This window comes from Danio aesculapii, chromosome 14 (genome assembly GCF_903798145.1).
Source record: "Danio aesculapii chromosome 14, fDanAes4.1, whole genome shotgun sequence".
NCBI classification, from domain to species: Eukaryota; Metazoa; Chordata; class Actinopteri; order Cypriniformes; family Danionidae; genus Danio; species Danio aesculapii.
In genome coordinates this window covers 26582793-26607510 of record NC_079448.1, presented here as the reverse complement: position 1 = coordinate 26607510, position 24718 = coordinate 26582793, and the positions used below count along the sequence as shown (strand labels likewise).

General features: G+C 36.3%; 1 protein-coding gene across 1 annotated transcript in view; it reads left to right on the top strand.

Moving 5' to 3' along the window:
• slit3 (slit homolog 3 (Drosophila)) overlaps positions 1-24718 on the top strand; it is a 261693-nt gene that overhangs the window by 127832 nt on the left and 109143 nt on the right. The window contains exons 5-6 of the mRNA XM_056472572.1: positions 6204-6275; positions 24515-24586. Coding sequence (XP_056328547.1) covers positions 6204-6275; positions 24515-24586 — 144 coding nt within the window. The remainder of the gene's footprint in view (positions 1-6203; positions 6276-24514; positions 24587-24718) is intronic.

The window sequence follows — 24718 nt, the reverse complement described above, 5'->3', positions numbered from 1 at the left end:
TCTTAAGGAAAAAAGTTATGTTTGATTATAGTGGAGGTTAAAATCACAAAGTACTGTGAAACACAAATTTACTAGACTTCCACAGGGAAAACCAGTCTCATCTATGAGTAGATTTTGTGTATGTGAGTGTGTGTGAGATAGAGAGAGTATAAAAGAGTTTCATTGATTTCATTTCATTGAGCTTGAAATGTTCGGAATCAACACTATTTTAACAGGGATGCAAAAAATTTATTAAAAATTGACAATAAGTGAAGTTTATTAATAAACTAATTTCGAGAGGATCACGCTTACAATTGACCACAGCCGGTCCTGTGTTAGCTAATAATGAACCTCCAATCAGATGATTCCTAAGCCACCATAAATAACCAGTCTTCATTCCACAATCATCTTCGTCTGGTAGAAACCCTTCTCCTCCCCCTTTCACCTAGATTGGGTGGCACGGTGGCCCAGTGGTTAGCACCATTGCCCCACAGTAGGAACACTGGGCCGGTTGGTGTTTCTGTACAGAGTTTGCATGAAACTCCTACATCCAAAGACATGCGTCATATTCAATTAAATTCAATTCACCTTTATTTGTATAGCACTTTTGCAATGTAGATTGTGTCAAAGCAGCTTCACATAAAAGGTTATAGTAAATTGGAACAGTGTAGTTCAGTTTTTAGTGTTTAAGTTCAGTTCAGTTTAGCTCAGTTCAGTGTGGTTTAAAAATCATTACTGAGAGTCCAAACACTGTAGAGCAAATCCAATGATGCGTAGCTCTATAGATCCCAAACCATGCAAGCTAGAAGCGACAGCGGAGAGGGAAAAAACATTTCACCAATTGGTGAAAGTGAAGAAAAAAAAACTTGATAGAAACCAGACTCAGTTGGGCATGACCATTTTAATTTCTCTGCTGGCCAAACGTCTTGTGCAGAGCTGCAGTCTCAGCAGCAAAGGCTGGAAGCTGGCCTCAGCGAAGACTCGTCTGTCCCTGGCGCGTTACAGAAATCAATCTCATGCTCTCCACTCCTTCATGACCACCACAGCAGCTGCTCAGGATACGGCCTGGTCCAGGATATGGAAACCTTGGGATCATCTCGTCGCTGGTCTTGGATCGAGTATCCCCAGGTGGAAATGGAGAATAAAGAGAATAATTAGCGTAGCTGCTGTTCATAGTGTATATAAACAAGATGCAGAAACCTGTGTGGAAGCCCGCTAAGTGGTGCACTGAGTGTATGCTTTACTAAACAGATAGGTCTTTAATCTAGTTTTGAATTGGGAGAGTGTGTCTGAGCCTTGGACGTTATCAGGAAGGCTAATCCAGAGTTTAGGAGCCCTAAATGAGAATACAAATGTAAACTGACTAAGCTAAATGGGAACCATAGTCTAGCTCCCAGCATCAGTATTTTTCCTTCTTAAAGTAGTTCACCTTAGCCACATCAGTGGGGGAGTTTTGAGATCTACCTGAACTCAATCTCCTCTCTCACCCCCTGCGAATGGGAGGGAGCCCTAGGCTCGAGGATCCCTTGAGCTCAGGGCTCTCTCCCGGGACAGCATACCAAACAGGCTTATTATAAATCATCAGCTAACTGTCAGTGAACTCTTGAAATACACACACATTCCCGTTTTAACTAAATGCTGTTTATTTCTATTTTCTACTCATCAAATAATTCAGAAAAGAAATCATCACAGGTCTTGGTTAAAAAAAACACTCTACACACTCTGTCACTGGGGTGGTACCTGTCACAATCACCAGCGATCCTGGCAGATCGCTTGTAAACATGCAATTCGCTAAAGAACTACAAATCCGCCGTTATATGGAAGTTCCGTCATGCACCTCGCACACAGCTGTTCCTGTTTCAGTTTGATTACACGTGCACACACACAGCCAGAGGATCGTTCCAGACTGATTACAAGGACTTTAAAAACAGCTCACACACACACACATCTTTGCTGAGTCTTGTAAACAGTATTGTGAACATTAAGAGGCGTTTTCCTTGCCTTGTCTTGCTTTGTCTACCATGTTAGACCCTTGCCTTGTTTTATTGTTTACTCCTGTCCGCTGCCTGCCTTCTGACAACTCGCCTGATATTTGACTACGACTCTGGATTTCCTGTGCAATCTGTTTGCTCCTGTGTTGACGTTGCTTGTCTGACTATTCTCTGTTTAATAAACCCTGCATTTGGATCCACAACTCAGTTGTCAGCGTCCCACATTTACATTACAGTACCGTACAGGCACTTTTTTACAGTGCAGGTAGACATTAGTACCTTTAGGGTACACTTTTGTACCTTTGAGTGCTATGAGGTACACATTTGTACTTTTTGGTATTAATATGTACCATTAAGTACCTGTTAGGAAGAAAAATGTAGTAAAAGGTACCGCCCCAATGACTGATTATGTACCTTTATTTCTGAGTGTGTAGAGCTATTTTGGACCAAAACTTGTGATGATTTCTTTTCTGAATTATTTGATGGACAGGAAGACATTTAGATTTAGATAACAATTTGTATGTATTTTTTGTCACTTTTAATGATTTTTTTTTTGCATCCCTGCTCAAAAAAAGGTGTTGATTCTGCACAATTTATACTCTTTGACTGAAATGTTTACTTGGCACAGACGAACCAAACCAAATTATTACTCACAAAATGCGACCTGAATGAATATAATTTTGTACTCATCATAATTTAGATATTGGCCAATTCATTCATTCATTCATTCATTCATTCATCGATCCATCTTTATTTTTTTATTTCTGTCTTAAATTGTAAAAATGACAGTGTAAACACTACCAGGAGTAAATGCCTTGTTTCCATGTAACAGAGTGGGTAAAAAAGACCGCTATATGGATATTTCTGGATCTTTAAAGCTAATTGATAACTGCATAAAAATGCTCCTTTATTTAAATCATCAACATTTATTAATATGAGGGTAAGACTACATCATTTATATTACTGTAAAGTGATGTTTGTTTCCTTAACTTATTTAGACCACCGCTCACTTCCCTTGTGCTTTAAACAGAAAGAGAAAAGAAAAAAAGTGAAGCAAACAACCTTCCTGTAAAACGGCACCATTCCATTTTTCAGCTGAGAGATAAGAGTGACATTCGTAAAGCGTGTAAAGAAAGAGAATTGACCGACATACTCTTACTGCTTTTTATTGTGTTTATAATGCAGCAGTGTATTAATATTCCCCATACATTCTGTTTAGGACTTTACACATGCTATGTTGTTTGGAAAGTTGATGGATGACTTCTGCTTAGGATTTCTTATAAACCCCTATCCCCCAAGCAGTCGACATCTACAGCACAAATCTCTTAATGTACAGTACAGCTTTCAAACTTTGTCTTTGGTATATTTTTAATCTGAGGTGTGGTATTGAACTACTTAAACAATGGTTCAAAATTAATTTTTAAAAATGTATCTGTTATTGATTTACATTGACAGAAAACCAAGCTTTCAAAATGCAACAGACATACATATTGAACTGCTATTGAACTGTCTTCTCTTCCTTGCATATCTTTAAACAATTATAGTTGTTTCCTGTGTGGAAAAGACAAAAGCAAGATGTGTGCATGCCATGAAGTATGAAGAATTAAATTTTCTTTAACCTTTTGGTGTGTTGTATATGTGGTATATACTGTGTCCGTTTGTGTGTGCGCTTGTGTGTAAGGATAGATCCTCCTTGCAGCTCATATCCTTGCATGTTGCTGAACGTTTATCTGTAATATGTTTTGGCGTTGCCAGGTTGTCTGGACATGGGAGCCGTAATAGAATCAAAGGGAGATTTATGGCAGGCATCCTGACAGTCAGAGAGAGCAGGGCCAAAGCCAAATGAAATTAATGAAATTTGCAAGCAGATTGCTAGAGGAGGGAGACCAATGCAGTTTGTCCTTTAACAATGCTGTTCGGTACATGGCTGCTTTGAATTCGCTTCTATATTCTTTACTCTTTATCCGCCCTGGTGGATCATAATGAATTATTTCACGTTTGATGCTAATAAATTTTTTAAAGTTAATTATAAAATGGATAGTTCACCCAAAAATGAAAATCATCTCTTTATTTTTTTTTTCAATGTGTAGATGTAAACATTTAAGAGTTTCTTTCTTCTGTTGAACACAAATGGAGATATTTTGAAGAATGCTGCTTGATGGCTCCCATTGACCTTCGTTAAATAAAAATAGTATAGTTACTACCAGCATTTTTCAAAATATATTGTTTTGTGTTCAGCAGACGAAAGACGCTCAAATAGGTTTTGAACAAGTGAAGGGCGAGTAAACTGTGTTAAAGTCAAGACATAAGCTTTTATTTTCAAGTAAATTCGTTAAACATCCTTGCACCAGAAAGTGTCCCTGATGGCTATGTTGCAAAAGGCGATTGCTAAGGGATATAATTGACAGTAAATATAGATAATAAATTCTGAAGGAACATAACTCTTACAGTATACTGTATGTTGCATTGTTATACTTATGGTTATCGCAATTATCAAATTAGCTTAGATTTTTACAGCTTTCTTATATTCTGAATGTCAGAACGATTGTTTTATCATCCAAGCGTAATTAATATAGTGTCAAAGCAGATGAAATATGAACATTGCTACATGTTTCCTGCCAGCACAATTCTCATATCTCAAAAACTTCGATTATCTCTTAATAGTTTAGAGTGATTCTTCATTAGAAGCTATCTAATTCCACCCAAAGGGAGTTTTTTTTTGTCTGACATGGAGTTTCTCTCTGTCGCTCATCAGTGAGAGCACTGCTGAGACAGATTGCGTTTCATAAGTGCTGTTATTTGGCTGGGACAATTTGCCTTTTTGTAGAAATAATGAAAAGGTTCCACTGAGTAAACAAAGCAATAAAACATTTATTAGCCGTGGAAGTTCTGTAAAGTACTACGCCACGCTCACGGCTCGCCGAGGCTGTACGAGGTCGATGCTTCGCCATTCATGAAGAATTAAAAAGCCGAGCCAGAGAGAAGTTGCATCTGTGCACTTTATCTGTTTCGCATTTAGGCCATCAAAGGCAACGAGGAGCCAGTGCTGATATACATTCGCTCTTGCCCAGCGTGATGATGGTATAAACAGCAGTCCTATTTTCCCACTCTGTGGCATACGAACATGGGATGTTATGAGTTTTTGCTCAGCAAATGTTTGCCCTCCTCTGTGCACGCTCTGCATAGTTCAATTTGAAAGATACACAAAAGAACATGATGTTCACATCAAGCCAGCCAAGAGCGCTGTAAAGAAAAGGGGAAAAAAAGATACGCAGGATTGTGGAACATGTCAAAAACCATCAAGAACAGTTAGGAGAAATACCATAGCTCCTTATTGCAAAGCACAACATAGTTATTAAGATTTTTGCCATAATAAAACTTGATTGGTTTGAGGAAAAAAACAGAAAACATGCATATCCAGTTCTAGCGGGGGGCTAAAAGAGGGGAGAGCCCAATAACTACAGTTTTTAATGCTCCTAAGAGGAAATTGCTGGCAGTACATGTACTTGATACATCATTACGTCCCACGCACGAGCTCTGGCAGAATTCCTTGCTGCGTCTGGATCCTCGCCTGATTGTTTATCAGAGAAATTGGTTATAGCAAGGTCAGGTGGGTTAACCCACGTGGTGGTCCCTTCGTGTTATGTGTAGCAGGCATGACTCCAAAGCAGACGCTTTGATTAGCTGGGCAGATATTCCATATCTCATTTGTTCCCTTCATGGCCAGTAATTGCATTCCGGTTTTCAAATTATGTTTGCCAGCACGAGTCTACAAACAAACAGGCTTAATAAAGTTAAGCACAACCATTGTGACATGTCAAAATTCATTTGGCTCATAAGCAAGCATTAAAAATACCAGCCGTTAATTTGGTGTAGTGCTACTTTTGTGCTTTCTTGGCTTACTCGAAGCGCATATGATTACTATATTTTCTGAAGCAAGGATCGTGGGTCATGAGATCTTTTATTACAAAGTGCTGCTTTAGAAATGTTTTTCATTAGACGCACACAGAGACGCAATGATAAAAGGCCAGACGAATAAAGGAGGATGTGACATTTATGGTCAGTAGAACAATTTGGTCTCAGACTTCAAAGCTGAGGCATATCGTTCCAGAGGGGCGGCAGCAAACCGTCCATCTTCCTCAAGACGCTTTCCACCAAAATGTGAAGTGGCTTTAAACAAATCCTAATATCTCTCTTTGTCTTTCTCATCTCTCTCTCTCTCTCTCTCTCTAGGGACCTGAGCGAGAATCAGATTCAGGCTATTCCTCGTAAGGCTTTCCGAGGGATCACCACCGTCAAGAACCTGTAAGTGTTCCTCCCTCATCTCCCCTGACAACCATTGACTGCGCAGACGTTTTGTTTGCATGATTTTATAGGGTCAAATAAAAAAGGCTTGGGTAAACTCTCATGAAGCAGTTGAGGCAAGGTGTGATTCTCCACACCAGTGTGTCAAACCGCAAACGAGACGTTCGTCTACTGGATTTAAGGAGTCTTGCGTTTTATTTCAAAGACAGATAACTGAAATGAAAGATAATAATCTCTCTCGATGGAAGAAGAAAATGTTCAAAAGCAATGTGCTTGGTGGCCTACATGTACGCCCCTTGAATCATTTGTCATAACAGTTAATAAGCTTAGCGCTGATGAAAATTCAATTAATCAGTATGGTTCAATAAGATGGATATCTTCAGGATATTGCCAGTGAGTAATGTTCCACAGCCATTTGCAATTACAGTAATGGCTTCTTATAAATCTCTCGAACAGTTTCGGGACCCGATCTGGCTACAGTGTGCTTTTATAAATAAAGGTTCCAAAAGGTTTTTCTACAGTGATGCCATAAGAACCAATTAGTTACTGAAAGAACTATTCAGCTAAAAGTTTTACTCTTGTTTTTTTCTTTTTTACATTAAAGAACTTTTGAATGATCTAAAACAAGAGTGCCCAAACTTTTTTGAATGAAGAGCCAAAAACCAAATATCATTGATAGCCATGGGCCAAAGATAAATATACTAATCTATTTTACATTAAAGTTCCCATGGGTAATTTCCTAATTCCTTTCATAATATTAAAAAATAAATAGAAAACATTGCTTTAATCTGTATTAATTAATGCAGTATAACCTTTTTTTAATTACAACTTATTCTGATATAAACAATCACTTTTCTAACACAGTGGAGTTCAGTGCTAAATACACTAGTCAAGCAGAAGCTGCCTTCGCCTTGATTCGCTCACCAAAGTCTCTGGATTGTCCTCTATGCACCGTATGTACATTTTAAACTCAATCTGATTAATTTACACCATTGTAATTGAAACATTTCATTTCAGAATGGTTTTCAGCTTAACAATAAAACAAACAAATTAAAGTTTACATTAAATTTGAAATGACAATCTCTGAACTATTCTCAGATGGCATGGCGGGCCAAATCAAAGGTTACCATGGGCCAACTTTGGCCTGCGGGCCCTAGTTTGGGTATCTCCGATCTAAAAAAAAATGTTTGGGTAAAGAACCCATAGTCCCATAATAAGAATTCTTTAGTGTCAGCAATGGTTCCATGAAGTCATTTTAACATCCATGTATCGTTTCCATCTCACAAAAGAAGTTTTGTTTGTTTGTTTGTTTTAAAGCTTCTTCATTCAACAGGGTTCATTAAAGAACCAATAAAAAACATGTTTTTAAGCTTATTAATAGTGAGCAATTGGTAAATATTATATTTATAACATTTATAAAAACATAATCGGACAACACAGGGGCTCAGTTATCAGCACTGTCTCCTCACAGCAAGAAGGTTGCTGGTTGAAGCCCCGGCTGGGTCAGTTGGTATTTCTGTGTGGAGTTTACCATATTCTCCCTGTGTACTCCCTGTGTTGTGTGTATGGATGTTTCCCAGTACTGGATTGCAGCCTAAGCCGATTAAGGCGAAGGAAACTGAATAAATGAATGAATAAATACATAATATTTAAATTATTGAAACTACAGACAATATACTGTAGATCTAGCTATATAAGACGCAATATGTTGCAAAATTAATACATTCTATTTTTTCATGGCACTTGATAATGCATTACAAAATTAAACATTATCCTAAACAATACCTTTTTATATATGTGAGAGGCTTTCAAGAGTGTGTAAACCTCAAATTATTTACACAAAAAACTCTGGCTTTCAGAAAACCTAGGAAGTCAGAAATATCTCTCTTTTCTCATTTAGTTTTTATTGCAATTTCCAAATTTACATACCGACGTAAAATGTGTTAAATGTGATTGTGTATGGTTTTATTGCAATAGATTATCATTTGAAATGTTATACTGCATTAATACAATTTCAAGTAATGTTTTCTAATAAATTAGGAAATTACCCATGCAATGTAATATAGTATATTTACCTTCAACACACAGCTCTCAATAGTATTTGTTTTTTGCCCTTTATCCGAAAAGGTTTGCGCACCCTTAATTTAGACAGTTCACTAGTAAGTGGAATCTGTTGCTTTGGATTAAAAAATGCATTTTCCAAGCACTCAAAGTAAATCGAGGATTTATCTAAACTTGTACGCTACAAACATACTGTATATATCGACCACTGTGCCAAGGCTCATCAATATCATTTTAGGTGATATTTTTATTCCAGGTGGTCTTTTTACTAGTTTTTATTGCAATTTACATACAGATGGAAGGGTTTTCCACAATGGGTAGACAAAACAACCAAAACATTGGAATCCAGAAATTGTAGAAATAAAAGAAATTATAAAAAAACTAAATTCCATTAATAAATAAATATGGAAGTTGAATTAATGATTTAAGGACATTATAAGAACAATCAAAACAGTACACACATAAATGTTTTGTAAATCGTCAAAAATAACCCAGATAAAACTGATTTGTTGCTTTTACATGACAATTTAATTGTGTACTTTTTTAACCCATATGTGACACCCAGTCTACCTTTTTTTAAAGGGTTTTGTTTAAAAAAAGAGACTGCTCACACAATAAAAAAGAGACTGTTCACACTTTTGAATTAAAAAAAAAATCACGTAATAAAAAAGTAATTAATACAACTAGTTAATAGAAAAGGAAACACTAGGAAACTGGTAGTCTCTATAATACGCCTCCAATAATAAACATTGCTTTCCACAGCTTTACATGTTTCTTCAAAGCAAGTCCTGCGAGCAGCATTCTGATAATTCTCTTTAATGAATGAAGGACACAAAGCTGAGGTCATCGTTAATGGAGCATTTTGTTTGTAGTCGCAGATTTGCTGTGGTATGTGGCCATACAGCGTTTATGTGGATTCCCAGACTCAATCGCTTAGTGAAGTTCTGGGCGGTTTCAGTGCAGTATCTGATACCAGCTTTGCGACAAAGACGAAGTCTTTCCCACTGTGGGTTGGGAACTGTGGGTCAAGTCATCATACAGTAGATATCTCTGAGAGGTATGGAAATATAGTTGGCTTTTGTTTGAAGACAGTCATGCTTTTCACACCAAGAGAAAGAAATAGACAGTGAAAAGTGTGAAGAGGTTGGAGAGTTTAAAAAGCATGGGTGCGTTTAGTCAGAGTATGTTAGTAAGTGAGTGCTTGCTGTAATCCAAAGCAACAGATTCCAAAGTAAAATGAGGATTGATCTGAACTGTTAAGCTGCAAACCTACTGTATATATTGGACCACTGTGCCAAAGCTCATCAATATCATTTTAAGTAGTTCATTTTTATTCAGGGTGGTCTTTTGGATCACTGTTTTTTAGAGTGACACTCATTTGTGTATAAATGTTGAATGGCACCAGCCCTGGTCAAATTGAGTTAACTGATTGTCAATACTAATTCTGACCTCACTGACCCCTGTCAAATAAGTCCCAGGCTGCAGAAGTGCCGTCAATCATCCACACAGGTCAATGCTTCTCTGCAGGCAGATGTAACCGATATGTTAAAACAGTGTTGGGGTAAAAAGCCATATTTAATGTGTGTTAGGCTGTCAGTTGGCTCGATGGTAGGACGTTATTTATAAAACTGACCATATAATATTTCTGTAAGATAACTTTTTTTTAAATTACATTATTTAATTGTTGTACGTAGTTATTTATTCGTAATTTTGGCTCTCCTGATTTATTAGACCCCCTCTACATTTTTCCCAAATATCTGTTTGATGACAGTACATAATATTTTATTAGATATTTTTCAATATAGAAGTAGTAACTTAAAGTGGCATATTTATCATTCTTTTTTATTTATTTATTTATTTATTTTTTTTTTTTTTTTCATGGAATGTCCCATTGAGATACAATATCTCTTCTACCAGGGAGTCCTGGTCAAGACAGGCAGCATAGGACAGAGTTACAAAAAACACACAACACATAGACACACACAAAAATAATATAAACCATAATCAATTGTTAAAACGTGTGCACTGTTCTTAATTTACAGTCTTTAAAATATTTTTAAATACAACGATAGATGGTATGGATTTCATATGTAGTATATCTTGAAGCTCATTCCATACTCTACATACTGTAAGGAGCATACTTAGAGAATGCAGATTGACCTAACTCTGTGTGGAAAAAAAATGTCATCTTAAGTAAGAGTATATCTGCTGATCTGGTATTATAAGTATTTGAACAGGACTCCAACAAACTAGTTATATACTGTGGTAATTTACCAACTAAAGCTTTAAAAATAAAACCTAAGATGTGATGTTTTCGCCTTGACTGTAATGAGGTCCATTCTGTCATTTTATATAAATTTCAGTGATGTATGTGTGTGTGCAGGGACAAAGTGTAAAGCACTATGATAAACAATATCCAATTTTTTAAAAACATTCAGAGGTGCGTGCATATAAAGTATATCACCATAACCCAATACTGATAGAAATGTACTCGCAACATTTTCGAGCTACAGAGAAGAAACATTTTTTAAACAAAAATAAAAACTTAATGGAGGTCTGAGTTTTTTTAAAGGCTATCAATATGAAAACTGCAGTATGAGTCAACTTATCCTCAAGACAGACACCTACATTTTTATAAGATGTAAATGTTTTATAACTTTAAATGTTTTAAAAACATTTAAAGGCTTAACTAGGTTAATTAGGTTAACTAGGCAGGTTAGGGCCATTTTTTTTGTATAATGGTGGTTTGTTCTGTAGACTATCGAAAAAAAAATATTGCTTGAGGGGGCTAATAATATTGACCTTAAAATGGTTATAAAAAATTAAAAACTGCTTTTATTCTAGCTGAAATAAAACAAATAAGACTTTCTCTAAAAGAAAATATATTATAGAAAATGCTGTGAAAAATTCCTCTGTTAAACATCATTTGGGAAATGTTTGAATAAGAAAAACAAATTCACAGGACGGCTAATCGTTTTGATGTCAACTTAGGGATGGGCGATATGGCAAAAATGCAGTCTCGACAACTATTTTCTATATTCAACGATAACAATATATATTTTAATACAAGTTGTTATTGCTTCCAGATTTAAAAGAGTACCCCAACAATGTCTGTAGCCACAAAAATTAGACGGTCCATTAAATGGTCTAACATATTTTCGGCTGATAAATTTTCGGTAGCCGAAAATTTGGTACATCTCTAATATCAAAACACATTTAGATTCCAATTGTTGCACATTTCAACTGTGTGATTGGCTCTTAGATCAATATAGAGATAAAAATTCAGAGCTTATCATTGTTATTGACATAAATTTTATAATTTTTCGGCTCAGCCCATACTTCAACTGTATATGTAAACATTAAAACGTGTTGTAGTTCTAGTAGCAGCCAATATTACGAATTTTGCTTGTCACTAATGAGTTGACATTTGATATGTATGTATTTATATACAGTAGAACACATCAATGTCATACTGTATGTAAATAAACATCAGTTGTGTAGAATTATTTTCAGTTTCTTAAATCTGTTTAAACTGAGGTGATTTTATTTGCAGTGGGTAAATCTGAGAATTTTTTTTTTAATTCAGTCAATGGAGATATGAATTTATACCATTTAAAAAGCACATTGCACATTGACGTTCCTATTTCCTGTTGACAATTCTGTCCCCCTCTCTCTTTCTTTTTTGTCTTGTTACTGTCCTGTCAATAAGGGCAAAAAATAAATTTAAAAAAGTTAAAGAAATCTAAATATAATCTTTAGAATTTAGTTAAGAATCTGAACAATGTGTTATTCTGTTAATGACGAGTAATAAGTAAAACATGAATAATGCGTTTTTCTGCTTTTATATCTTGCAAGACCAACAAATTAAGAAAAGATCTTCATTGGTTTGACAGCAAACGTGTTGTGAATCCTCACAACGCAAACACATTAAAGGGCACCTATGATAAAAATCAGCTTTTATAAGCTGTTTGGACAGAACTGTGTGTATAGTGTGTCCACAAAAACAGCTACATTGTTTTCAGAGCAGCAAATTCCAATACACTGAAATGTATAATAAATAGTCTGATGGGTGCTTTGAGCGGAAACTTTATAGACACATTATAGAGACACAAAAGACTTATTAAATCATGAAAAAGCGGTAAAATAGGTGACAATTTCCCTTTAAGAGAACGCGCAGCAAATTCTCACAATGCAAACAAATTAAGAAAATGGGTCCATCACATTTTAGGTTCCCTTTTAAACATTTCCATTGTGCTCCATGCAATTTGCATGTGTTGTGAGAAATTGCAGCACATTTTCTTAATTTGCAGGTGCTTCTTGTAATTGCATATTTAAATCTTAAATTGCCACATCAAAAAAACACAAAAAAAAAAACACATTTAGCTTTTTTGTACATTATTTTTCATACAAAGTAACACAAACGTTATTAGTTTAATCCTTTAAAATGTAATATTCCCAAACACAGTATACATATTTGAGCTTGTTCTTCACTACACTTCCCGTTTTTGTGACATGTTTTCTACCGACGTTCTTACGGTGATCTGTTCTATGTTAATAAAATGTATGAGTGCTCATCACATCACTGTCATGTGCACCCTCACACACTGATGGATGAATGATAGGTACAGGTAGGCAACACTCATTTCTTCAGGTAGGGCTTTTTAGAGGAGAAAAAAAGGGGACTAACAAGGATTGAGGGGAAATGGATGGATTTGTACGTCAGCAGCGCTGCCTGTTTCTCTCCCACCGACCTGCTTCTGCAACGCGTGGCAAGGTGACTCTTGATTTAATTGCTGAAATCATCCAGCCCTCGGTTTTTTAACGGGAAGGAGGAGGAAAAAAAAATGGACAGGCAGCGTTCCAGGAATGAATTGATTTTCTCATATGCTTTTCTACCTTAATGTCCTCTGTTTGAAAATGGCTGTGCATGCTTTGAGGGCAGGTTGAATCTCTGCCTCTAATATCGTCCAGAGCTTTACAGGCTACAGCATTCTAGAGTCAGCATCCGCCTTCAGCCAGCATCCTCCACCATTTATAGAGGGGCCATCTGGTTAATATGGTCAAGATGGTTCCTCCGGCTAATGAGAGTCTATGTAGCACCCTATTAAACCAGATATCCAATATCTCCATCTGCGTCCATGGCTTTAGCCGTTCGCTACAACTTAGGTCTGCATGATATTGAAAAAAATAATAAATTGCAATATTTTTTTTAAAATTATGTTTTCACTAGATAACTCGAGAAGTCCTTTTAGAAAGAAAATAAATATTTTCTATTGATTTGAATGATTATGATCTGCAGAAAATATAATAAACAACTGACCTTGGGTGCATTTCCCAAAGAACAACATAACTCGTGGCTGAACTGTGAAAAAACAACGATGTACTGACAAGTGTTTCCCAAAACCTATAGTTTCTCTGTCGCAGATCTGTTGTTTGAACCACGTTAGTTATAACGTAAAACACCCATAATGATTCTCTAAATAGGGTGGAGTAGCTACTTCTTTAGAGAAGAAGCCCATAATTTCATTGTGCAAATTACACTGTTTTACACAAACACACATTTAAAATAAAATCCAATATTAATTTTGCTAAATACATACACTCACTTTTCATATTAATTGAAATATATGTAAATGGCACATATAGGGCCTATATATGTTTCCTTTACAAATATTATTGAGAATATTACATATTCTGTTCTAAAACATAAATTCACTTACAAAAGCTAACACGTATTCTAATCTCATATATAAATCATATAAATAAATAAATAATGAGGCTATTTATTATGAAATGATATTTAATATTTATTATTTATAAGGAAATGAAAAAAATTCTACTTTAATAACAATATTAGAAATATTAATGATGATGACGATTATTATTATTATTATTATTATTATTATTATTATTATTATTATTATTATTATTATTATTATTAAGTGGGATATTGTTTATTTGTTATAATTTTTTTAAAGTCTACTTTTTTTTTAAGTCTACAATTTGACACAATTAGAACCACTGCAGAAATGTTCTAACCAACAGGCCCATGTCATATACAGTACAGATACATAATAAATAACCTAGTATAAATTAAAAGCATTAACGTATGCTATGTTTTTTTGTTTTTACAAGTTTTGGAGACGTACTGTTCCAAATTCCACTTTTAAATAATAGGTCACCTATAGCTTTCGTCATGAGGCCGTGATCAAAATTACATCAATGTTTTCAAAGTGCACTGCGAAGGGAGCGCAATTGTAAACATGAAGATCGCTAAACCTGAACTGTGAAAATACTTTGAAACCAAATTACACCTAAGAGTGGTGACTTTAATGTTTTTTTATTTTTAATCATTCAAGTTAAAATGTTAGAATGTTCTAATTGAATTGGGCATAGGGGGGATAAGTGGGAATATAACACAGCCAGGAACTATGTTTCTAACTACAGCACCAGAGGTGTAGTTGCAAGTGCACAAGTTTGCGACACAGTTTGCGAATGTTCATTGGAACGATGGATTTGGAAAACGCCAAATCAACAATCTATGTTTGTAACGATGCAACTTGCGATCTTAGTTGGCTAACGATGGTTTTGGGAAATGCACCCCAGAATAGATAAATACAGTAGAACGACGATACAAATGCAGTATTCAGATACAGAAATATAATAATTAAACGTACAATACAGCTGGATTATAGCCTTCAATCACTTAAAAAAATACTGGGTTTACTTTTGCACAAAAACAATTATTTCATGTCGTCCCAACACAAACCAATTAAGTTAACTTTTCCCTTTCACAAATTTATGTGGATTAGATATAAAACAAAATCTCATTTAGTTTTTTGAATTGTGTCTCACACCTCTAGTTTAAAAAAGGTAAGGAAAGAGGGGGAGTCCGGCTTTGTTTAGGTGGGAATGTCCAGCAACGAACAAGGGATGGGTTTGCATGAAAAGGGAAGTCTGGCACCCCACCTCACTCCACACTTCGGGTTCAGAGAACAGCTGTGACTGTTATACAACCCTTTAAAAAGACACAGAACAAAGCATTTTCAGTCCATAATATTGTAGTGATATTACTGTGAACTACTTGGTCACTTAAAGTAGTTACTTAAAGAAATGTCTTGAAAAACTGAAAGAGTACTGCTGACGATACTAACTAACTTTGCCATCCGGTAGAAACATAAACAATGAACACTGATCACACACTTACCAAATCCGTAGAGAAAGGACAATCAACACGAACTGGAACAGCATCTTTTCTCTAAACAAGACAAGTGGCAATTTCGCATTTCACCATTTCTAGATGCACAAAGCTCTCGGGTAAAAACAGTTTTTTACAAACATATTTTTGTTACGTGTTAGCAAACCACTGTAGCACTACAGTTGTGCTCTCATCGTGGGGAAATGGAAACAAAACCTTCGTTGGAATCAAGTCTTTCTCATGAGTTAATACTGAAAACTCGATGACGTCACTATCCAATCTCCAAGCTGGAATTTACACAATGATCTAATCGCCGTGACGTAGCTTCAAAATTTCTTTTTTTTTTTGCTCAAAACAACGCAAAAACAACCAATTTTCACTTTTTTATGAAATATGTTTGTCCTAATAGTGTTTTTAGCAATGTATGACATATATAAATAAATAAATAAATTATATATATATTTATGACTGTCAACAGCTCACAAAAATGTGTGTTGGTGTTTCGTGATCCTTTAAACAAGTAGTTTGAACAAGCAGCAAATAAATTAATGTGTAAATAAATATAAATTATAAAATAAAAATTGTCTTTATTAAAGCAACAAACATTATAATTCCTTGTACACAAATGAATTAAACTCACTTAAAGTACTTACACAGTCACTTTCCTTTAAAACACACCCAACTCATACACCTTCACCTTTTTTACTGTTAAATTAAACGTTCAAAAGCTAAACTGAAATGACTCCACAATTGTCATGTGTTCTGAACTGTTGTACCTTGTAAACTACAATCCTGACTCCACATTGCACATCCTGGAGTGTGACTATTGCTAATTCAGACATTGCGATATCGATGCTAAAACAATATATTGTGCAGCCCTACTTCTACCTTTCACCAGACGGCCATGTTAACGACGTGATACGACGGCCATGTTAACCTCACAAAATCATATAGTGCAGGCGAAGTAGATTTCCTCATCATATGCACTGCATGTCCTTCGGTAAAAACTTGCTTGAGCTTTATATCAATATCTACATCCCTGTTTGTGTCAGCGAGGTACAGATCCTATTAGAACGGGTGCAGTATGAGGTGTGGATTCATACACATTTATTTCTGTTGATTTGTTATTCATAGCTGATGGAATTAAATGGTGTTGGTACCTGAAGCCGAGGTATAATTGAGAGAGCAGAGCGTCCGGTATGGTAAACGTGGACACTTTGATTTTTATCCCCTTGTGGGAGGCTCTCATCTGGGTGCTAATAAAAGCCTTTCTACTTCATGCTCCTGTACCCAGAATGTCACTCTGACTGTGCGTGGGTTTGAATTATGGCCAAGGGGGCGAAGTGTAGTCAATGTCTGCTTTTTACGAGCTTCTGTGACCGGCAGACGGGGCTCTGCAGACGGCAGATCTCTGCTTTTGATGTGCGCTGCTGGTGCTGAAACTCATGCTACACATGATCAGGGCTAGATGGGTGTGAAATACACGACCCCACAGCAGCCAATCAAAAGTCTGATGTTTGCAAGCATTGGGAATCACTTACTCAGGAAAGCCGTCTACACTGGAAGTGTCCTTCAGTTCAGTTAGGACAAGGGACAATTTGAAATAAAACTAAAAGGAAACCAATACAAAATCAAATTTAATAAACAAAGATGGAAGAGAACTGTATGAGATCAAATCAACTGAGACCTTACAAAGCATCACCTGAACTTCACATGAGCTTCCTATGTGCAGTCATTAAAATACAACATAGGCTCATTCTGAAAACGGAGCCCTGTATCTGGAGATCGCAAATTATGTAGCCAGAGGAACACATGGCTGCATTTTGTCTTTAAAACAAACGCTAGGGGGGCGGTATGATGCCATTTCTTTTCGCGTTTACCAGCTGACTGCTTACCTCTGTGTGGACGGCTTTTCCACTGTTTCCAGTTTACCCAGTGGCTCGTCACGTACATCAGAGGATTTTAGATGCAGAGCGGAGTTGACTGTGACAACGGTGTTCGAGTCCGGTGTAGAATGGTTCCAGAAAGTAGGCAAGACAAAAACAAAAGCCAACAACTAAAACAAACTAGATGAGAATGTGGTAAAATCTGATAACGTGGTAAAATTCAAGCTGCCACGTGGGCTTTTTTTTTCTGGATTGCTTTTCAAAACGCTGTCAGTTGGGTTTAGAGAAGTGGCTGGGCACAGTCAATCTGTGCTTTTTAAAACGCTATCGGTTGAGTTTAAGGAAGGTTGTGGGTGGGGTTATCGTCGGTCAGTCAGTCATTCAGTTGGTCAGTCGACAGTGGCCTCTGGTGAATTTACCCGAGAATAGCAGGCGCAAATAGCTCTCGCGAGAGAAATTTGAGATCTCAAAAAGCGCACACAGTGCCCTCTGGTGGATTCTTGAAAACAAAAACTGCAACAAAAAAAAAAAAAACTGTAACTCCTGGGACGTATTTGGTGCTCTCCAGAAAGGTATATATGGGTACGTAATCAGAATGGACCTGGGTTGTTAAAATCATATCAAACAAAGCTTTTGTAACATTTTAATGTGATCACATTTTCCCAAATATATATACAAGTGCTGGTCATATAATTAGAATATCTTCAAAAAGTTGATTTATTTCTCCATTTAAGAAGTGAAACTTGTGTAATGTATACATTCAATCCACACAGACTAATATATATATCAAGTGTTCTTTGAAAATTTCTGGAAATTCTGTATATTTTGATCATTTTGATGACAACTACTGAAATGAGTGCTCATGCTGTTTATATAATGTGTGTTTCGCATGTGTCCCTCATGTTTCAACATGTGACGTTTCAACATTTTAACATGTAAAGCTCATGTGATGATTACTATAAGTATGTGGATTTTTTTATAAATATATGATATAGTCAAATGACTAGGCATGGGCCGATAACAGATTCTGATAGTATGATAAACTTACATAAAAATATCACGGTTTCACTGTATTGTGATTACTGCTCTAAAAAATGTTCTTTTTAATATCTGGGTAAAAAACAACAACTTTTTCCCCTTTTAACACAATATATTTTACTTTGAGAAACATTTAAAATATTTTGGAACAGTATACCTGTGTCCAGTCTGTGCAGATCGCTGATAAACACACAGTTTGCTAACAAACTACAAATCTGCCAGCAAAAGAACTACAAGATCCAGTCATGCACCACTCATGCACCTGGCCTAGATTATGTCTGATTGCAAACTGATTACATGGACTATAAAAACAGCACAAACACACACATTGTTGCTGAGTCTTGCTGAGCAGTTTTGTAAACATTATGACGTGTTTTCCTTGCCTTGCCGTGTTTTTGACCCCTTGCCTTGTTTGTTTGTTTATTTATTTGTTTTTTTGTTAGTTTATGTTGCCTGCTTCCTGCCTGTACTGCCTGTGTATTTGACTATGACTCTGGATTTGCCTGCATACATCTGTTTGCCCCTATATTGACCGTTGCTTGCCTGACCATTCCACACTCCCTTTGTCCAGCGTCACTTCACATTAAAACATGTCAGGTGAAATAATTCAAATCAATTATTGACTTCTGCTGTCTTCATTAGTTTCAAAAACAGATTTCTTCACAATTTAAAATGGCATCTTTGGATATCTTTTTTTTTTTTGCTGCAGAGACTGTTGTCCTAAAGAAATAAAAAAGAAATAAAAACATAAATAAAAAATCTTACATATACCATAGGAAAGGTATAGCAGAAAATGTTGGTGGTTTTAAAACCTTGACTTTTCCAAACCGCATTATACCTTGAAAACGGTTATCGTCCCAAGCTTACAAATGACACAATGTAAAGTGAGATGAAAAAAAAACAACAGGAACCTAGATGATCAATGGAAACGCTGATATGCACATAAATAACCTTAAAAATACTGTACGTTCAATTGATCAAAATACTTTTCATGTGATAAAATACGAGCTTGAAATAAAATGGAAATACATTTACTAAATAAATCCACCAATGTGCAATTGTACAACAAATAAACCCTGTGGTTTTGAAAATCAAGTATGATGTGCTTGGGAACTGGACTAACCAGTGCACCATCTAAAATGCTATTTTAGTATACGAGAGCAAAAGGCCATCACCAAAATGATTTTGCCTAATTACCTGCCAGAATTGTCTAAAATGATTGCATTCCAAACATCAGGCACCTGCTTCCAAACTCATGTAAAATGCGTTTATATTTAGGGATTTTAATTGTAGTTATTCGAAGGGACGGTTTTACTCTCTCAAATTAATTTTATCTCAGGCTAAATAAGAGGAGACAAGGTTAAAAAGAACCATAAGGGATAACAAAATGTGAGGGTGATACAGACACAAATCCTCAAACCACACTTGATTTGACGGTCAAAGGTCATGCACTGTACAATATATCTGTTTCAACCAAAGATAGAGTGAGTATGAGATTCATGATCATGCATGCTCCTGGCTGTACTGATGGTCAGTTCTGAATCATTCACTGTGTTAGCTATCGAGCGTGAATGAAATACTGCCACGTGGCTGCTGGTTAGCATCACCGACTCTGTCAGATTAATAGTCTAGTGAGGGGAAGGAAGACCCATATCTGTTTCTTCCTCTCGTTCACTCCAGATGGGACACTGGCAGGACGTGAGCTCTAAAGTGCCAATACGGCTCATGACTGGGATGATTAAAGGCCAATGTAATTAGAGCAGGGAAATTAAAACTGGGATTTTCATTACCCACCACTACTATGTCCCACCTCTCCGAACAATCACCAAATACGCAGATATTCAGACACCCATATGTACATTCAAGACAGCTATTCGCCCTTGACTATGCACAGTATAATCATTGTTACAGATCTTATTCTCGTGATCACAATGACATTCTCCAGAGAGCTTCACATGCTCCAATAATGCAGATTGATATGACTCAAAATCTGACTGGATGGGCTGTGTTTGACTTCTGTAGTTCTAAGAATTCACAATATCCTCTGATGTTCTGCATATTAGCACTTAGCTATATGTTGGGATTATTATTCATTCATTCATTTTCTTTTCGGCTTAGTCCCTTTATTAATCTGGGGTCACCACAGCGGAATGAACTGCCAATTTATCCAGCACATGTTTTACTCAGCGGATGCCCTTCCAGCCGCAACCCATCATTGGGAAAGTGATTATTATAATTTTTTTTTGTAACTTTTTTTAAACAGGAAAAGCTTAAAGGATAATCGGGCCTGACTCTTCAGCAGGTTCCTGCTCTGCAGAACATAAAAACATACAAACATCATTAACATCTCATTCATCAACAGATGAGAGCAGTACAAACAATCACCAAACATACAAATTAATAAGAGAAACAGCCTACTATCTCAGTGGCTACAGCGATAGTTGACCATCAGATGACGAGCATGGGATTTTTAAACCAGCTGAAGTATCGTGACACCATGTAGTACTGCGATACTGTAATTCATAACTCACATCTCTGAAATAAAGAAAATGGTCAGAAATACTATATTTTATATGTTATAATTGACCTACTTGAATTGAACTCATAATTCTCTTATTATTGAAACACATCACTTCACCTAAAATGCATTTGTTCTTTTTGTTTATTTTTTAGATAACTGACCAACAAAAAAATACATTAAAATAAAGATACAAATTATACCAAACAAAATTTGTTACAATAAGAGCAAATTAGGCTGCACTGAAAAAAGTGTTGCATGCAAAACTGTTGCAAACAATTTATTTGTGTTGAATTTAAACAAACAAATTAAATTCAACTTAATTTGTTTGTTTAAATTCAGCCCAAATAAATTGTTTACAACCACTCAACGTAAAATAATTGAGTAAATCCAAGGAATCATCTTTGAATAATTTTTTTCAGTGTATATAAAGTGGTCAGATTTGTTTTAATGTTTCCTGTTGCTCTTTTGGGTTTTTCATCTAATACTTATTTGTTTATTCAGGTAAGAATCCAAAGTACTTCAGAAAATTCACTTTGTGAGTTGTTCTTTTTAAGAGATTGTTGCGGCTGTTGTAGCTACTAAATCATATTGACAGGACCAGAAATGAACTGATTCAGATGTGCGCTCGAACTGAAGCATCAGAAAACGTGCAATAGTCTACTAATAAAGGTGTGAATCCTACACAGTTTTGCAATCATAAAGTGCTCCACAGACTATTCAAATAAAGTGGTCTATTGTTGCACAAGCGTGTGAGCATTTTAGACTTTTTCACATACAACATTATGTATTGTAGATAGACCATTAATGACTATACTACTGTTTACAAACTACAGTGGCACCGCCAGAATTTTGGAGCCATGGTATCACGATCCTACCATAGTACCAGTAAACCGTGCAACCCTAGTGTTGGTATTGTTTTTAGATGTTGTGGGATCTCATTCCAAGCTTGAGTGAATAACTAAAAGAAAGATCTCTGTCCATAACAGTTTTTAAAAGCCGTTAACGGCAGACATTCGTTTGTTACAGATCTGGAGGAAGGATCAGTTCTTGTATTAAGTTTTGGTATCAAAGCAGAAAGGGCTGCTGAGGTAACACTATTTAAAATTTGACGATCCCTGTGTTCAAAGTGTAATTTTGAAATGATAAAGCATTAGAGAGTGATTGAGCAACACAGTGATGTGTCCATCCAGAAAAAGTCTATTGTGAATCTTATAGGGACTATTATACAGTCTAGCTATTGGCTTTAAAATATCATTTGTTGTGAGTGACCAAACAGACAAACGGTATGACAAGGTGGACAAAATTATGGCATGAAGATAAGTTTCAGAAACAAAAAGACACATATTTGTCCTAATTTTCCCATAAAAAATAGCTTCATTATTATTATAAGGATTATTATTGGCAAATTTAAAATTAAGAATAGATTTGGAAGTTTTTTTTTTTTGTTAGAAGGTTGTCGTTTGACTGTAGACAAATTCAAAGTTTCAAATACTTACTGAATATAGAAACATTATAGTCAGGGGACTACTGTAAATGCTAAAGTCCATTATTTTACAGCATTTTTATTTAAACAAATCTAAACATTAAATAACAAATAAAAAAATGTAATAATCATTTTGAAAAATGACATTCTGTTGAGTTGTCCTCTCCCTGCAACAGCAAACAAACCTGTCTAACCTATCTAAAACAAGAGTGCCCAAACTTTTTCGTATGAAGGGCCAAAAACCAAATATTATTGATAGCTGTGGGCCGAAGATAAATATACCAAACTATTTTACATTACAGTTGCCATGGGTAATTTCCTAATTCATATGAATTTTTCATAATATTAAAAAATAAATTGAAAACTTTACTTTGAATCGTATTAACTAATACAGTATACCTTTTTAAATCATAACTTATTCCAATAAAAACATAAACAATCATATTTCTAACACAGAGAAGTTCAACGCTGAATACACTAGTCAAGCAGAATCTGCCTTTGCCTTGATTCACTCACCAAGGTCTTTGCATTGTCCTCTATCCGTCGTATGTATATTTTAAACTAAATCTGATTCATTTACACCATTTTAATTGAAACATTTAATTTCAGAAAGCTTTTTGTAGCTTAACAATAAAAAAAAATAAATAAAAGGGTACATTAAACTTAATATGGCAATCTCTAAACCATTCTCAGATGGGATGGTGTGCCAAATCAAAGGTTACCATGGGCCAATTTTGGCCTGCAGACCCTAGTTTGGGCATCTCTGATTTAAAAGGTAGACATTTCAGTCCCAGTAAGAAAAAAGGCTTATATATCTCATAGAATTAAGTGTTTTAAAAATGTGACGATGATTGTTTCCTGTGAGGGTGGGATTATGGGTAGGATGGAAATTAGGGGGATAGAATAAACAAAGTATACAATCATTACGTCTATGGGAAGTCCCCATTAAAATAGCTGTACATGTTTGCGTACGTGTAATAGACAATATATAACATAATTAATGTTGCCCATTTAAAAAGCAATAAGCCACAAGAGAATGTGTGTACATCTAGTAAAAGCTTGACGGATTTGAATGAAAACTGTAAAAGACAAACATTTTACTTTTGCTCATAAATGTTATTTAATTTTCACAATGATAGTTAATGTGTCTGTGGTGGGTGGCTGCCACACAGTCTGTCCCATCAGCAATTATGGAGACAGATGCATGTCTTTTAGAAGGAGGGATGGAGTGAAAGAAACGCCAGAGATGTTCCGTTCTTCTTTATTTCATGTCTGTCACGGGGTCAGATGTCACCGAAGCCCTGTTTGCTGAACAAATGACTCACGAAAAGCGCTTAGATTCCTTTTTCTTTATTCAAGCCTCTTTTAGATCCATCTCTTTTAAGAACACAGAAAGGGAGGGGTAAATAGAGGCAAGCGGTTAGCGAAGTCTGCAAATTAAAGTAAAAGGCAAAAGAAGCAAAAAAAAAAAAGAGGAAGAAGTGCCCCTCGTGTCTGCTCGTCCAGCGTCGTGACCCCAGCTGATTTACGAACCCCTTTCCTTTAATGAAATTGTTTCTGTGACAGAGCCGGTAAAAGCTTGTAATGGATTGGCTGCTCTAATGTAATGAAATTACTCCCTTTCTGACTTAAAAAAAAAAAAAAAAGAGGGGGAGGACGATGTTGGGGGAGAAAATGCAATTAATATTTACAGAAAACTGACAGACGGGCTGGGCTGTGCACTATAGCCAGCCTCCTGTTCACCCTCTCTCTCTCTCTCTCTCTCTCTCTCTCTCTGTCTTACCTCTCTTTGCCCCCACTCTCAGCAGTGTGGCGAAAGAGAGAGAGAGGACGAGATAGGAGGAGGTTATAGCCAGACAGGCCACTTTTAGCCAGCTGGTCCTTTATCCCGACTGCGGTGAGGAGAGGAGAGTAGATATGAGATGCCCGTGTGTGTGTGTGTGTGTCTACCTTCCTCCCTCCTGCAGCCCCCACCTCTCCTCCTCCTCCCTCCCCTCAGCCCCCACCCGCTCGTCTGCAGACCTGCCGCTGACTTCTGTCTCTCATCTGCAGGCAACTGGACAGCAACCACATCAGCTGCATCGAAGATGGAGCCTTCCGAGCCCTGCGCGATTTGGAGATACTGTGAGTCCCCCTCCCGCCTCCTCTGCGGGGTTCTTTCCTCTCTCCTCACCTCTGCTGTCCCTTCCTCTAACTCTCACTCTGTGTGTCTGTGTGTTTTCTGATTGTTCCTGAAGGACAAACTGTGTTGCGTTG